Source organism: Monodelphis domestica, chromosome 7 (assembly GCF_027887165.1).
Source record: "Monodelphis domestica isolate mMonDom1 chromosome 7, mMonDom1.pri, whole genome shotgun sequence".
NCBI lineage: Eukaryota > Metazoa > Chordata > Mammalia > Didelphimorphia > Didelphidae > Monodelphis > Monodelphis domestica.
Window position 1 is genome coordinate 229526403 of NC_077233.1, and position 16420 is coordinate 229542822.

At 38.1% G+C, this 16420-nt stretch overlaps 1 protein-coding gene across 6 annotated transcripts in view; it reads right to left on the reverse strand.

Annotated features, from left to right (window-relative positions):
• Positions 1–16420, reverse strand: part of VWA3A (von Willebrand factor A domain containing 3A) — an 83244-nt gene that overhangs the window by 23802 nt on the left and 43022 nt on the right. For 3 of the 6 annotated variants that reach the window (XM_007498236.3, XM_056806540.1, XM_007498235.3), the window contains 11 exons: positions 15914–16039; positions 13908–14016; positions 13253–13318; positions 10223–10354; positions 7317–7455; positions 7123–7226; positions 6563–6643; positions 5672–5832; positions 4674–4793; positions 2027–2101; positions 1383–1527 (listed from right to left, as the gene is read on the reverse strand). In XM_007498236.3, the coding sequence (XP_007498298.2) occupies positions 1383–1527; positions 2027–2101; positions 4674–4793; positions 5672–5832; positions 6563–6643; positions 7123–7226; positions 7317–7455; positions 10223–10354; positions 13253–13318; positions 13908–14016; positions 15914–16039 (1258 nt within the window). The remainder of the gene's footprint in view (positions 1–1382; positions 1528–2026; positions 2102–4673; positions 4794–5671; positions 5833–6562; positions 6644–7122; positions 7227–7316; positions 7456–10222; positions 10355–13252; positions 13319–13907; positions 14017–15913; positions 16040–16420) is intronic. The other 3 variants (XM_016423883.2, XM_056806538.1, XM_056806539.1) reach the window with 3 other exon arrangements.

Consider the following 16420-nt stretch of genomic DNA (forward strand, 5'->3'; position numbering starts at 1 on the left):
GGTGGTCCTGGGTTAAGCTAGAGCCACCACTGGCACAGGGGAGACATCGACAGTGATTGGTAGATGTGAGAACTGAGGGGAGGGGACTTGGATAGTTTCCTTAAAGATAGCGGGGTCTGAGGAGAGGGGGAGGTTGGCTCTGAGAAGTTTTGCTCTGAGAGGAGGAGGTTTTGCTCTGAAGTGGTGGTGGCTCTGAAGGAGGCTGGAGGTGGAGGCCCCTGAGACTGTTTCTCCATTTTGGTCACGTGAGTGATAGGGACTGATCTCTTTTCTTTGCCCCAGCTATCTAAGGGCTTGGGCCTTTGGCCCAGCCTAAGCAGAGGGGGTATTTAAGCCCTATTCCCTTCTCTCCCCTTTCTCTCTCTCTCTCTCTCTCTCTCTCTCTCTCTCTCTCTCTCTCTCTCTCTCTCTCTCTCTCTAATACCTTTCTTCCTCCTGTTTGTAATTAAAAACTCCATAAAAGGTTGACTGCTGACTTGAGTTTTCATTTAGGAATTACATAGCTGAATTCCTTGGCGACCTTAAATTAATATATATCAGTCTTTTAAAGTGATTTCCATATCACAGAAGAGAGCCATTAGGGCTTTTCAAAGACCCTCTTGTTCTGGGAAGGGAGGAAGAATACTCGGAGAAGAATTACCACAGTTCAAATTAGTTGGGTCTCTCAAATAGAGATTGCTCAAGGATGGCATAAGGAAAGTCATATCATCAAAAAGGAATTCCAAGTCACTCTGGCTGGAAAGATGGAAGAAGAAATAGAAGAAAAACACCTTCTCCATTCCACTTTTGGAAAGCATCTGGATAGTTTGACCCATTAGCTGGGGTCATTTATCCCTTTTCTCCCAAGTCCTTTTCATTTGATTTCTAATAGTTTCTGGACAATAGGCCAGGCTGACTTACAGTCCAGAGGCAGTGTGGTCTTGCCCTCTCTTAGAGCAATAACTGAGCCAGACCTGGAGCTGGATTGCTCCAGAAGAAGTGAGCAATATTGACTTGGCCTCTGAATTGCCCCCTGAAACCAGTAGAAGTTCCAGAAAGTTAAAGTCTTTTCATTTGTCTTGTCTTTCTGCTTTCCCTTTTCATCCAGAAGACCAGAATTGCCACTGTGTCAGGGGCAGTGGGGCATTCTCCTCTTGAGGACCTATCGGACACTTGGTATCAAAAATGGCTTCTGAAATTTCTTTGAAAGCCAGGTCTTATATTGTATGTGAGATTTCCCTGTCTTAAATGCCTCTAGTCTGGGGAGTGGGATTCATTTATACAAATGCATAGTTATTTCAGGAGGTGTTTGCCACCATTTTTTGGTGGCCTCTAGATAGGTCTGTGGCTCAATCATCATAGACAGTAAGTCCTGGAAAGTCTAAAAAACCCATCCTACCTACCATTTCCTGGTCAGAGACTCCACCAGTGAAAAGGTAGATGCCTTGGGAATCAAAGTTTTCTTTCTCCTTGAAATCTACTTCTATTGCCTTCCTCAGAGCCCCGAGGACATTTCTGCTGCCCTTGCAGTTCAGGCTCAGGATCCAGCTGGAGAGATGAAAGGAAAAGTCAAGATTCAGAAGGGGATGCTGAGAGGATAGATTGCTAATGTAGAACTGAGAATAAAAATAGAAAAAAATAATGTTAAAAAAATAAGTGTTTGGGGGGCAGTTGGGTGGCTCAGTGGATTGAGAGCCAGGCCTAGAGACAGGAGGTCCTGGGTTCAAACCTGGCCTCAGCCACTTCCTAGCTGTGTGACCCTGGGCGAGTCACTTGACCCCCATTGCCTAGCCCTTACCACTCTTCTGCCTTGGAACCAATACACAGTATTGTTTACAAGATATAAGGTAAGGGCTTTTAAAAAAAGTGTTTGAGGGTAGAGGAAAGACTGAAAAGAAAGTATGGGGCAGGTTTTTTTTTTTCCATGCCTTTTAGAAGAAGAGAGAGATTTCAGGACAGTCATAATTAAGGATTGCAAATAGCAATGGTTTAGGCATGGGCATCCCTAGGCCAAAAGAAGAGTAATATATCTTCCCTTATCACCTACCACCAGGCATTTTGCAAGTTTTCTTGGCTTAAGGGAACCATTTCGGGTCTCCAGCTTTCAATAATACTTCCAAACCTTCAAAGGAATCATCATCATCATCATTATCATCATCATCATCATCATCATCATCAAAAATCTTTTTTACTGTGCTTTACAATTTACAAGATTTCCCCAAGTATGGACAGCTAGGTGGCATGGTGGATAAAGTGCCAGGCCTAGAGTCAGGAAGACTCATCTTCTTGGATTCAAATCTGACCTCAGACACTAGATGTGTGATCCTGAGTAAGTCACTTTGTCCTGTTTGCCTCAGTTTCCTCATCTATAAATGAGCTGGAGAAGGTAATGGCAAACCACTCTAGTATCTTTGCCAAGAAAACCCCAAATACGGTCAGGAAGAGTTAGACAACAAGTCCTATATATTCAAGAGTTGATATTACATAGTAGGTAGAGAACAACCCTTGACTAGGAAACTCTAGAATCTGGTTCCACCTCTAACATTTACTGATTTTGTATGACCCCAGGGTAAGTCACTGGCTTCTCAGTACTCTGGGCTCTAGTGCCAAGACTCTGTATTGCAGAGAAGGTGCTGACCTGCACTGGTAGAGGGTGTTTCCTCACCTGGGGGCTCCTTCTAATAATGAAATCAGTCCTTATCCCTTCCTATATATTATCTCAAAAATCCTGTAAGATAGGCAAGGCAGCAATTACTATCTCTCTTTCATCTCTTGAAATTTATAGGAAACTTGTCAAAGGTTTAGGAAAGTAGTATGTAGGTATCTATTTAAAAGGATGCAGATAGGGATTGGACCAGTGATTTGATTGGTATGACAGAGAACTCTGGTGAATAGACTCTTTTCTCCCAACATAGGTCAATGCCTCTGCAATTTATGGTCTTTTAGCATTTCCCAGGGCTCTGAAAGGTTAGGTTACATGCCAATATGTGTCAGAGATGGGGCATGAACACAACTCTTTCTGGCTAGGAGAATGGCTTGATAATCACAACCTCCTGCTAGTCTTCTTCCTTCCTTCCTTCCTTCCTTCCTTCCTTCCTTCCTTCCTTCCTTCCTTCCTTCCTTCCTTCCTTCCTTCCTTCCTTCCTTCCTTCCTTCCTTCCTTCCTTCCTTCCTTCCTTCCTTCCTTCCTTCCTTCCTTCCTTCCTTCCTTCCTTCCTTCCTTCCTTCCTTCCCCTTATCTTCCACTTTAGAATCAATACTGTATATTGGTTCCAAGACAAAAGAGTGGTTAAGCACTAGGGGTTAAGTGTCTTGCCCAGGGTCAAACAGCAAGGAAGTGTCTATGGCCAGATTTGAACCTAGGACTTTCCCAACACTAGGCCTGGATTTTTATCTACTGCATCTCACAGCGTCCCATCATACTTCTTTCTAAACAAATTTTGGAGCATATTTTACATTAAAGTAGGTTAATAGGGAAATAATAATTATAGCTAGCACTTATATAGTACCTAGTATGTTCCAGGCACTGTACTAAGTGCTTTACAAATATCTCATTATCCTCACCAGAACCCTGGGAGATAGGTCCAATTTTTATCTCCATTTTACAGATGAGGAAACTGAGGTTTAGAGAAGTTAAGTGATTTGCCCAAGGTCACAAAGCTAGTAAGTATCTGAAGTTAGATTTGAATTTAGGTCTTCTTAACTCCAGGGCCAGAATTCTTTCTACTATGCCACCAAGCTGCATTCATTGGGAGGGATAAAAAAAAAAAGAAACTCTCACCACAGTTAAAACATCTCTATAAGTGAACAAACCTATGTATGTATACACATATACACCCAGAGAAAAACTGATTACTAGGGGAATGAGAGTTCTACCTATTTTTGAGGATCTAAAATCCATGATTCAACTTTCCAGCCTTTGTAAATATAAATGATTGAACATATTTGAGGCCCCCCCCCTTTTTTTAGCTAACTTGGTATCTTAGAGTCATTCTATAGGACTCTAACTATAGAAGATATAGGAGATTGGACTGGATATATGCTGATCTTGGGAAACTGCTTTTTGGAAAAAAAATAAGTCTTATCACAAACTTATTTTATTGCTATTTGTTTATTTTCATTAAAGTGGAACATAGCAAAACTAGGTCCTTGGTGATTTTTTTTTTTGGGTGGCAGGTCTTAGCTGAATTAAATTCTTCAGCTGAATTAGTTGAGATTTTTACAATGTATGACTGGTTGGAACTAGAGTAATATAGGAATTCAGACAAATGTGTGTTTGTAATATTCTGAGCTTTGAATATTTTCCATTTGAACTCAGGGTCTGGAACAAATGATCCTATGAAGCAAGGCAAGTGTGAACCTTATGATTCATCTGTGTCTTATTTTTTTGCATATTGCAGCATAGGAGTCATGAGAACAAACCCGGGCCATGAGATCTGGTTACATTTTACCCTGGTTGATCAAGTGATGTGTTTTGGGGCCACCTATCAACATTGCCCCAGTGGACTCCTGCAACCATTTAATTATTCAAAGCTAAAAACGAGATCATCCAAATCAGATAAACTGATAGCCATCATATGACGTTAAGTCCCTTTAATATTGATCGCCATCATCATCTTGTTGCCAGTCACCTTCTTTGTACAAACTCCCTTCCAATAAATATATTCCTCCCACCCCAATCATCAGAAGCTTACGCTATGATATTGAAGCAATCCTTGTTTGACAATTGTTCTTCAAGCAGAAGTCTTAAGGAATGTTGGATATGAATAATGTACATGGAATTGGTCACTGAGAGATCCACCAGTATAACTACCCTAAAAAGAAATACAACCTTTAAAAGGAGAACTGAATCTCTCAGCTAATGTTTATTTTGTTCCATATTACTATTTAAAGTTTTTTCCAGGAAGAATTATGTGAGTTGAGCTAAGCACTGTTCGAAATCTCTACAATTTGAAACCAACAAAGGTATGGCCAGAATATTAGAGAAGGTATCCTGAGAAGGGCATCTCATCTCTTCCTCCAGAAGTATCAAAATATGGAGCACTGGACTGGGGTAATTATAGCATGGTCATAACCTGAGGCATGACAATGGGGTAAGATGACCTCCATTTCCTTGGTTCAAAGCCCCTACGAGTTAATGATCCTGCAACTAAAAGTCATAGGGGAATGATAATGATAAAAATAATAATAGCTATAATTTATAAGGTGTATTAAGGTTTGCAAAAGCATTTCACAAATATCATCTCATTTTATCCTCACAACGATTCTGGGAGATAGGTGCTATTATTATCTATTTTACAGATGAGTAAACTGAGGAAGACAGAAACAGATGGGTCTTAGAGAAGGCAATTTGTGACATTAATATGCACCCTTCTTTTCTCCTCCCCCAACCTTCTCTTCTTCTTACCTACAGCTTATCTTTTTTTTTCTTTTTCAGATTTCCCCCTTCTTTTTCCTCCCCTGACTGACTATACCATAGGCTTACTGTTCTGGGGGGGAGTGCTTAAACTTACCATGGATTTTCAGGACTAGAGAAATTTTCTCTTCTTGGCCTAGATCAGAGGTTCTTGACTTTTTGTGTGTCAGCTGTGTCTATTTTTTTCCCCATACAAAGTCATGGTCCCCTGAAATCTATCTATGGAGTGGATGCCATCCACAATACCATCACTAATGAAGTTTAATGAGAACTCACCATGCATGAAGTGTTGTGTAGCAGAAACATAATGAAAGAGTCAGGAAACCACAGAGGAGAAAATACCTTTTTTCACAGACTGTGCCCCAAATTCTCCTGCTAGAGATGGAAAGCCACTCAATCCGCCTCTCATATATCTGTATGGCATTGTTTAGTTGCTTCTACAAATCCACAGATGGGACAGACTTAATGGACAATTGTTTCCAAAGAAAGGCAAACCAAGAGATTTGGGGGAAGAGGGAAATTTTGTGGTAAGGTTAAGGGGACTCCCATGATCAGGTTTCAGGAATTGTGCTATGGTTCTCCCCCCCAAAAATCCCATAAATAAATAACCTCTTTGCCTTGTACATAAAATCTCCATTTTAAAATGGGAATGATAATAAAGACTACCCCCCTTGTAACAACCTTGAAGGAAGATGCTATTACTATCCCCTTTTTACAGATGAGGAAACTGAGGCAGACAGAATAACTCACCCAGGGTCATAAAGTCCATAAGTATCTGAAACTCGATTTGAATATAGGTCTTCCTGACTTTAGGTGCAGTAATCTATGCACTGCACCACCTACATGGGAGTGTAGGGTAAATTGGTCTTGAGTTAAAAAAAAGAGAGAGAAGGGCAATGGGGAAGCTTTTCTAAAAGATGGCATCACAGACCAGATGGCCAAGAAGCATTTGCTGGGAGGGCCCTGGTCCCTACATTCAATTGGTGAAAACAATTTGGGGATTCTAAGTACAAGGCAAAGAGGTTATTTACTTTTGGGATTTCTACCAGTTCTTTCTGTTCCTCCTATGTCTGCTTTCTCTCATTCTTCCCACAGTGTGTGTGTGTGTGTGTGTGTGTGTGTGTGTGTGTGTGTGTGTGTGTGTGTGATCAAAAGCCATTCACTGACCTGATAGTCATACAGAAGGGGTAGATCTACTTGTATATTCTTTACGGTTCCATCATACCATTCAAACTGCATCATCACCTTCTGTAGTCAAGGGAATAGTATAGGGAAATGAGGTGAAGTCTTACTTGTGCTTTGGCTTCTGGGTATCATAATGAGAAGTGGGAAAATGAATTGCAGCCACATTTAAGGCTATAGAGACCACTACCATGTCCTCATCTTTTGTAGGATCAACAGGAAAGGGGGACTTGGAAGATAGGTGGATAAAATGTATAGGATCTAACTTTCAAAAAAAGTCCTCTTTTTCGATGCTTTTCTATGTATTGAAGGAACATACACAGTGAGGAGTACAACATCTATAAAACAGGTTTGTTAGATTTAGAGTTGGAAGGAAACTTAGAGGTCATATTAATCCAATTTTCTTCTATTACAGATGAGAAAACTGAGGCACAAACAGATTACATCACACAGATATAGTAAGAAGCAGAGTCAAGATTTAAACTCATGCTCTCTACCAGCTGCAATATTATTTCCATTAATATGTTGCAGTTGTCTTGAATTACCTCATGGAGAGTTGAAGGTACTGTTTTCTGGAGAATGGGCACAAATTCTTCTATAGGACTGAATGCATTAGGAGCCAAAATCTGGAAAAGAGTTAACTTCTTGGCTGTAAAAGACAGTAAAGTTCAGGGCATTTTTTTTTTAACCAAGGCATAATGGCATTTAGTTATTTGTGTCCACTCCTTGAGAAAAATACCTTTCAATCCATTTGACTTCAGCCAGTCTTCAGAAGTTCTGGTCAAGAAGTTGGGGATTTTAATTTTGAGGGGGCCCTCATGCTTTGGAGGCTTGGGTAAGAAGCTGGATATGGGCAATTTTGTAAACTCAGCAGAGATCTAAAATGAGTAAAAAATATCATAAAGATATACAAAATTTTAGAGCTAGGAAGAGCTTAAAAAATTCAAGAGTCCTCAGCATTGTACTATCTATCAGTAGACTTAGAAATCTTATTTGGTTAATCTCTAAGCTAACTACCACTGAACCAACTCTCTCCATGCCACCTTCTTTGGGGTCTGCTAAAATCTTCAATGAGAAGTCAAGTGCACTCATCAGCTCCTATTTCCATAGCCTACATAATGGCTTTGTTAGTAATTTCTTTATTCCCTTCATTACCATCACTGATATTTATATTGGAAAGTATGCTTGCATGAAAAAGGAACATAAAGACTTGTTCATTTACCATGCTCTTTAAAAAATCAATTAAAAATTCAATCATATTTTATAAAATTTAAAATTTGCTAAAATTAATCAAAAATGAAATTTATTTATTATATTCCATTTTTTTTGTTCCAAATTCTCTCCTTCAAACATTTTCCACACAATTAAAACTAGATCTAAGTAATTAGAACAACATTAATTGCTCATGGGTAGGATGAGCTAACAATAAAAATGACAATCCTACACAAACTAATTTACTTATTTAGTGCCATACCCATCAAACTTCTAAATTGTCTCCTTCCACTTTCCCTTAACCACTGAAAAGGCAAAAAATAAAAGTAGAATTTGTTATAAATATATAGTCAGGCAAAACAAATTCCACATTAGGCGTGACAAAAAAATGAAAGAAAAAGAAAAAATAGACTTCATTGTGCTCTCTATCTGGAAATAAATAGTATGTTTCATTATGAGTCCTTGGAATTGTGGTGGCTCATTGTGTTGACCAGTTACCAAGTTTTTCAAAGTTGAATCTCTTTATAATATTGCTGTTACTATATAAAGTGTTTTCCTGGTTCAGTTCATTTTACTCCATATCAGTTCATACAAGTCTTCCCAGGTTTTTCTGAAACTATCCCCGTCCTCATTTCTTATAGCACAATAGTGTTTCTTTGCATTCGTATACCATTACTTGTTCAGTCATTCCCCAGTTTGATAGATGTCCCTTCAGTTTCTAATTCTTTGCCATCACAAAAAGAATTGCTATAAATATTTTTGTTCATATGGGTCCTTTTCCTTTTTTTTAAAATCTTTTTTTGGGTATAGATCCAATAGTGGTATTATTGGGTCAAAGGGTATGTACAGTTTAATAACTCTTGGGGTACAGTTTCAAATTGTTTTCCAGAATGGTTGGATCAGTTTGCAGCTCTACCAGTAGAATGTTATCTAGTATATCTATTTTCCCACATCCCTTCCAGAATTTGCCATTTTTCCTTTTTTTGTTGTTGTGTTTTTTATAGCATGGCAAAATGTAGATAATTACTTCTAAGGTTAGAATAGTTGCCATGATAGCTCCAACCTACTTAGAATCAGCAACAAAGAGGGGAAGGGAGACCTCCTGGCTAGCTCCATTATTTTAAAGGTAAAGAAGCTGACAGTCAAAGAACATAACTTACTTGACTATGAAAATACAGTTGAAGGTCAAGCCTGAAACCCAAGTTTAGAGTCCAGTGTTATTTCACCCTCTACCATGCCTTTGTTCACTTATGCTCTAGTATTTTTGTTGTTCTGCAGTTGTTTCAGTCCTGTCTGACTCTTTGTGACCACATTTGATGACAAATATCCTAGAATGGTTTGCCATTTCCTTCTCTAGCTCATTTTTACAGATGAGGAAACTGAGGCAAACAGGGTTAAGTGATTTACTCAGGGCAACAGAGCTAGGAAGTGTCCTGAGGCTGGACTGGAACTCAGAAAGATGAGTCTTCTTGTCTCTAGGCCTGGCATTCTAGGCACTGTGCCACCTAGCTGCCCTACAAGCTCTAATATATAGAATAAGTACTCTATATTTTTCTTCTTTTTTTTAAAAAAACTCTTACCCTCTGTCTTAGAATCAATACTATGTATTGATTCAAGGTAGAAAAGTAGTAAGGGCTAGGCAATGGGGATTAAGTGGCTTGCCCAGGACCACACAACTAGGAGGTATCTAAGGTCAGATTGTATGTTATCTGCTCTTAATCCTGCCTTGTCAATAGCTGTGTTTTCTATCAAGCCAAAATGACATGCAATATTTATTGTGCCCATTATTATGAAATGAAGAAAAAGAAAGAGTTTTTAATGCTCTACATAACATTAGGCTCTAGTAAATGATTGACTTATTAAATTGTTTCCAAGTTCCCATTAATTATATCCACAAGGCGGTGGAGTTATTCTGAATGTGGCAGGAGAATAGAAGAATGATCTTCAAGGCATCTCACAGTCACAAAATCAATCCACCTCTGTGATGGGGGAACAGAACACTTGCAGTTCTCTCCTTAGGGAAGTGAAAATGACCAAAAGTGGTGAAACCATTTTCAGCCTCCCTGGGGCACATAGAAAAGGGAAAAAGAAATAAGTAAAAGAATCAAGCTTGATTGTTTTGGTGGAGGAGAGCTGATTTTGTTTCCATGGGAACCAGATTCAGGGAGCTTTGGGTGCACATCAGATGACAGGGACTTGTTCAACTTCGGGTATACAAACTACCTACTGGGAGTAATCCTGTCAGTTTGGCCTTCCTTCCTGTAGATACTTAGATAATAAAAAAGCAAAATAATTTTTTTAGAGGCTCTCTATATTTTTTCTGGGTGGTAGATTAAAATATACATGAAATGCCAAAAGCTTCCTTGGCAAATGTTGAACACATATGTTGGCAAGAGGGTTAATAAACATAGGTTAGGGAGGCTCAGCACTTACTTCCCGTGCCATGCTGGTGAATGCTTCACAAGTCCTGCTCTGGTACATCTCTTTGATGGTGCCAAGAATATTATTAGCCTGCTGAATCTCTTTAAGGAGCTTGACTATATCACTATTGGCAGAATTCTGATCCTAAGCAGGAATAAAACAAAAATTTAGGTTAAAGGTAAATATTATAGCTGGTCAAGATTCACTTAAGGAATGGACAATTAGCAAATGAGTGTGACTCATGTTCTTTGTGTTTCTACTTCTATTCTTGAAACTGTGTTATTTAAAGTAAAGCTTTAGGCAGGGTTTTACTACAGGAAAGTGCTGATTAAATTTGGTTCCCTGGTGTGAAATGTAAGATTTGTGACGTTAAAACATACCTGTAAAATCCATATACATTTATTAGTGGGCACCAATACCTGGTCATTGAAACATGAACCAGTAATCTAAACAACTATTTTACTAAATGGATAATTAATTATTTAAATGTTGATACAGGATAATATATAAACATGTTAATTGTTCTTCTTTGGTATTGGAATTGATAGCATTTGACTCTTATTATTACATATATTATCTTTATTTGGCAATGATTACTTCAACACTCTTGTTTTATCATCTTTAGAACTTGTACGTGTTCATTCTGGGAAGTTCATATCTCAGAGGGTAATACTACAGTGTTAGTTTTGAATTACATTGTCATAGAATCACAGAATTACACAGAACCTCAGAGGTGGAAGAGGCCTTAATGGCTTTATTGCTCAACAAAATGATTCCTTACAACATACCCCAGATGTAGTCATCCAGCTTTCATTTGACATACCTGTGAAGGGATACCTCCTACCCTCATGAGGTAGACCATTTCACTTTGGGATTATCCTAATTGTTAGGAAGTTTTTCCATAACTCAGGTCCATTTTTTCCTCTTTGCTAGTTCCCTTCATCAATCCTAGTTTTTTTTTAAACAAGCAAGACAAACATATTCTTTCTTCCATGTGCAAAACATTAAAATACTTCAATGCAGCTACCATATCTCCCCTAAGCCTTTTCTTCTTCAGTCTAACCATCCTTCAATTGATTTTCATATGGCATGAACTTGAAGCCTTCCTATAGTCTGGTTACCCTCATTGATTTCCAATTTATCAATATTTTTCCTAAAATATGACTAGAACTGAACATAATACTTCACATGCAGTCTGGCTGGGACAGAATACAAAGATATTATCACATCTCTAGTCTTATTCACTATATTTCTCTTAAAATGCAATCCAAGTTTGCTTTAGGTTTTCTTTTCTTTATTTCTTTGGGGTTTTTTGTTTGTTTGTTTGTTTTGCTATCATATAACACTACTAAAACTTAGAGTTCACAGTCCACTAAGGTCTTTGATTTTTTTTAAAAAATTCCCTGGATCCTGAAAGTGATTTCCTAGGGGGTCAATTTGTGGGATTCATCCACATCTCCTGTTTCTCTTTAGAAGTTTTGAAATGATAAGGATTGTTTATAGATTCAAAAAAAAATTGACAAAAATAGAGCATTCTTTTTAATGTTAAAAAACATTAGAAAGCATAGGGATAGGAAACTGAGGGGTTATCCATCACCTGGCGAATGGATGAACAAGTTTTAGGATAAGATTGTAATGGAATACTATTGAGCTATTAAAAATGATTAGCAGGATACATTCAGAAAAACCTGGAAGCCTTATATGAACTGATGCAAAGTAAAGTGAGCAGAACCAGGAGAACAATGCATACAATAACAAAAATATTATATAATGATCAACTGTGAAGGGCTAGACCATTATCAACAAAGCAAGTTTCCAGGGTAACCACAAGGGATTTGTGATGAAAATGTTACCCACAGCCAAAGAAGAAACTGGAGGAGTCTTGAGTGCAGATCAAAGAATGCCATCTTTCGCTTTATTTCCTTCATGAGATTTTTATTGTATGTGTGATATGTCTTCTATCATAACATAAGCAAGATGGAGATATGTATTGCATGAAAGTACTGGTATAACCTATATCAAACGATATATTACCTTGCAGGGGAGAAAGGAGGGAAAGAGCAAATCTGAATCTTAAAATGTCAGAAAACAATTGTCAAAAATTGATTCTGCATGTACCTAGAAAAAAGGATCAATCCTGACCTTTTTTGCCAGAATTTACAGTCTAACAAATATACATTTTGTATGTATTATATTTTTGTACTGTAATACATAGAATCTAAATAGTATCTATCTAGAGCAGAGAGATAGTATTATCTGTAAAGTAGAAACAATAAAGGTCTTTCCAGTTTAAGGAGGGCAAGAGTAAGATTGTTTATTGTTTCTACTAATATTTGATACAGTTTCAGAAATGCTAGCTAATATAATGACAAGAAAAGGAAACAGAGGCAATAAGCATAGTGTGAAGAGTAAAATTAACTCTCTCCTGATTGTGAAGATTAAAAGATCTGACCCCACATGTTTCCTAGCTGTGTGACTCTGGGCTAGTCACTTAACCCCCATTGCCTAGCCCTTATTGCTCTTGTGCCTTGGAACTAATACACAGTGTTGCTTCTAAGATGGAAGGTAAGGGTTAAAAAAAAAGAAAGAAATGTTTGTTGAATTGCATTGCCAAGGAGGAGATCCATTTCTTTTTCTGAGACTAGAGGGCAAGAGGAAAGGAAAGGCTATTATTGAAGGGTTTGGCATAACAAAGGGATGGAATTACAAAGGATGACTTTATTTTTCTCAGTAATGATTTAATTATTTGGAGGGAGTGATTAGAATTGGAGGTCTGAGGAAAGAGAAGACTTGAAATAGCAAATACAGGAAATCTAATAGACAATGAGACATGAAGAATCTGGGTAGCTAGGGGCACTGTAGAATGTAGTCTGATGGGATGTGCATCAGTGAGGACCCAGCTGAAGCATAAATTAATTGACATAATCAGTACCAGTTCATGATTTTTCTCCCTCAGCTTAGAGTAAGCAGCTCAGGAGTAGAACAGAGGTAGCAGAATTACCTGGAGTGAATGTTAGCAGGACAGGGATCAGGTGGTCTTACCTCTGGTCCTGGTTTGTAGCTGTGGTAACGGCCTTTAATACTTTCTGAAAAGTTCCTGACAACAGCCTACAGCAATGGTGACAGAAGAGAGCTAATGTCAGTCCTGAAGAGAGTAATAACAATATCATGGGGTTTACAACTCCTGGAAAGGTAATTGAATCTGGAGTCAGGAAGATCTGAGTTCAAATCTAGTCTCAGATATTTACTAGATTTGTAACTCTCTGGGCAAATAACATAGCCTCTGTCTGCCTCAGTTTCCTCATCTATAAATTAGAGGTAATTATAGTTCCTCCTTCCTGAAGTTGTTGTAAAGATTAGATGAAATATGTATGATATATTTGATAAATCTTAAAGGGCTTTATAAATGCTGCTGCTGCTGCTACAGCTATGACGACGATGACGACAACGACTACTACTACTACTTATCCCCTGGAGTTCAAACACTTAACTCCTCAATCCAACTTCCATAAATTCATTGCTTCCCCTTTTACAAGAATGAAAACTGAGGTACAGAGAACCAGCATTAATAATCAAATTGACATTAGAATAAACCAAGTCTTTTAACTCCCCTAAACCACGGATTGAGTCCAGATCTTTAAACCATAATGACTTTACCAGATTCAGTGAAAAGCTTCCTACCCTTCCAGGCACTTACCAGGGGCATGTAGTTACTGCATTTGTAAGTGATAGTGTGGAGGTTCAGATTCCTTCCCAGGGTGCACTGCAGAATGTAGTCTGACAGAATTTCTGGTGATTGGTCTGGGCTGAGGAAAAGGACCCCGTTTCAGACAAGACAGGCCATAGTGAGACAATCCCAAAGTAAAGGAGTTACAACAAAATGGTATGTTAGATTACTTATGCTCTGTGCCTCCTATTTTCTTTCTGAGAAAGGTACCTGAGAGCTTCCCAGGTAGATGGGTCTATACCCACTTCTCTAGTCCTTAGTGCTGTCTCCTCTCTCTCAACATTTTTGGATTAAAATGTCCCAGTGGTCTTTCTCTCACCATTTTACACTGGGAAGCTGTCCAAAGTGTGAGCATTTGAAAACACTAACTACAAGGTATGATGCCTGACAATCCTAGAGATTCAGGGGCCATCTGAGCATTTAAACTTAAGAATATCCTCTTAACCTCAGCTTTTTCCTTCTCTGCCCACTTCTTCTTGTTTTGTAGACATTTAAGTAATGCTATGTAGAGATATCTTAAAATATAGAGGCTGGTGGGCCCAACATCTGCTACTAAAATAGTTTTATTATAAAATGAGTGTGTAGAATAATTTCATATAGCATCTTTCAGAGTGTCTTATCTAAGGAGATTCCCACAAAATACTCAATTCTTCCTCTCTTACTCTAAAACACTGGGTTCTTAGCTCTAAGATCCATGTAGCTCATCCTCCAGGAGCCCCCCACACCTTTGACAAATTCCTTCCTATCAGGCCCACAGGAAAATCAGGATCAAAGAGAAAGCAGAGTTGTATAGATTAAAGGAAACTCCAAAGTTTTGTATATCATCTCAAGAAAAGACATTGATGTTTCCAAGAAGGAAAAAAAAATGCAATAGGAAGGAAAACCAAAAGTGGGCATGATATATTTTAATTCAAACATGGAACAGACTAGTTGATTAGGCTGATGAGGTCATAAGCATGGAGTTTAATTCTTTGGTGGGACAATCCTGATACATTAGCTTTTCAAAGTTAATGATTTCATCTCTGGTCATAACCATTCATACCACTAATCCCAAAGAGGGGTATGAAAGAGTATAGATTGTTCAATGGGATCCATCCTTACTTACTATTGGACACCCAACAAAATACATCTGATGGCAGGTCAACAGTTTAATTTCATATCTGAAAGATGGCATAATTTTCCAGAAGCAGGACAAAATGTTCTTTTAATTTGCCTCAAACTAATGATGCATTCTTACATACATAGTCTCATGTGCATAGTCAACTGGTTCTTTGCCTCAGTTTACACAGCGTTATGTTCTTTTATGTAAAGATAATTTTAGTGTTGTGACTTGAAATCTAGATTTAAATGGTCGCCAAATAAAATTCCCAAGTCAGTCTTGTCACTCACCATAAGACCATCTAGTCCTCCACTGAACTCAATCTTCTGAACTCAGTTCAGAAATAATCTCTTGAACTGACTTTTAGCCTTCTTTTAAAGAGCATTTTCTCTTATGTCACCTCCCCTAAATTTTTATATCTATCAATCACAGTAAACGCTTTTTTCCAGGACTGCCCATTCTTAGTTCTCACCACTCTAGTTCTCACCTTCTCTGGTTAGATTATATCTTCTGAGTACTTCACACTTCTTTGTTAAGCTCACCTTTTGTGAGTTACTTGACCTTTTTGTGATTAATTTAACCTTTACAGGTACTTAACACTTTTTTGTATTAGATCTAAAAATAGACCTAGCTTAAGGTTCTGGCTTCACTATAAGGTATGAGTTAAGTACCTTCATTGTTCAATCAGGAGTTTACAACTTTATCTTCCCCTAAAGTATGTCTAAGTATGGATGGAGTAATGTAAAGTTCCCAAGCCCTTCCTGATTCTTGTTAGACCAAATATCTCCATTGTTACAATAAAGAAATAGCTAAATCAAATCTTCTAAAGTATAGTCTGAGTAGTTTTTAAGATTTGCATTTAGGAAAAGGGACCTACCAGCTTCCTATGATAACTACCAAGGAATCCAGCTCCTTCTTCATGAAGACTTTTCTCAGACTTTGGAGCAAATTGCTTCCTCCACGGGGCTGTAGCATCTGTACCCACTCCTTGGCTTCCTGGAGGCTGAAAAGAGAACAAAACTGAGACCAAGGTTCACATTTCTATTATCATCTTGGGAATCCCGCTTTGATCTAAAGTATTGAGTTATCTTTCTTCACTTAAAATACTTCCCACAGCCTCTGGTAATTTATCTCAGACTGGGTACTCTCTTTGGGTATGCAATATGGACTAGCTTTGGACTAGCACAGAACCAAAAACTTATCACTAAAATGAAGATAAAGATGAAGAAGCACATGATGAAAATGAATTTTATTCAGATATTTGGATTAGATAGTTACTATAGCTTAATTGATGCTGAATCTCCTAGGATACCAAGTCTGGTTTAAGAAAGGATCAGAGAAAAGTTACAAAAATGTTATTAGCAGCAGCACAAAAACAAATGAA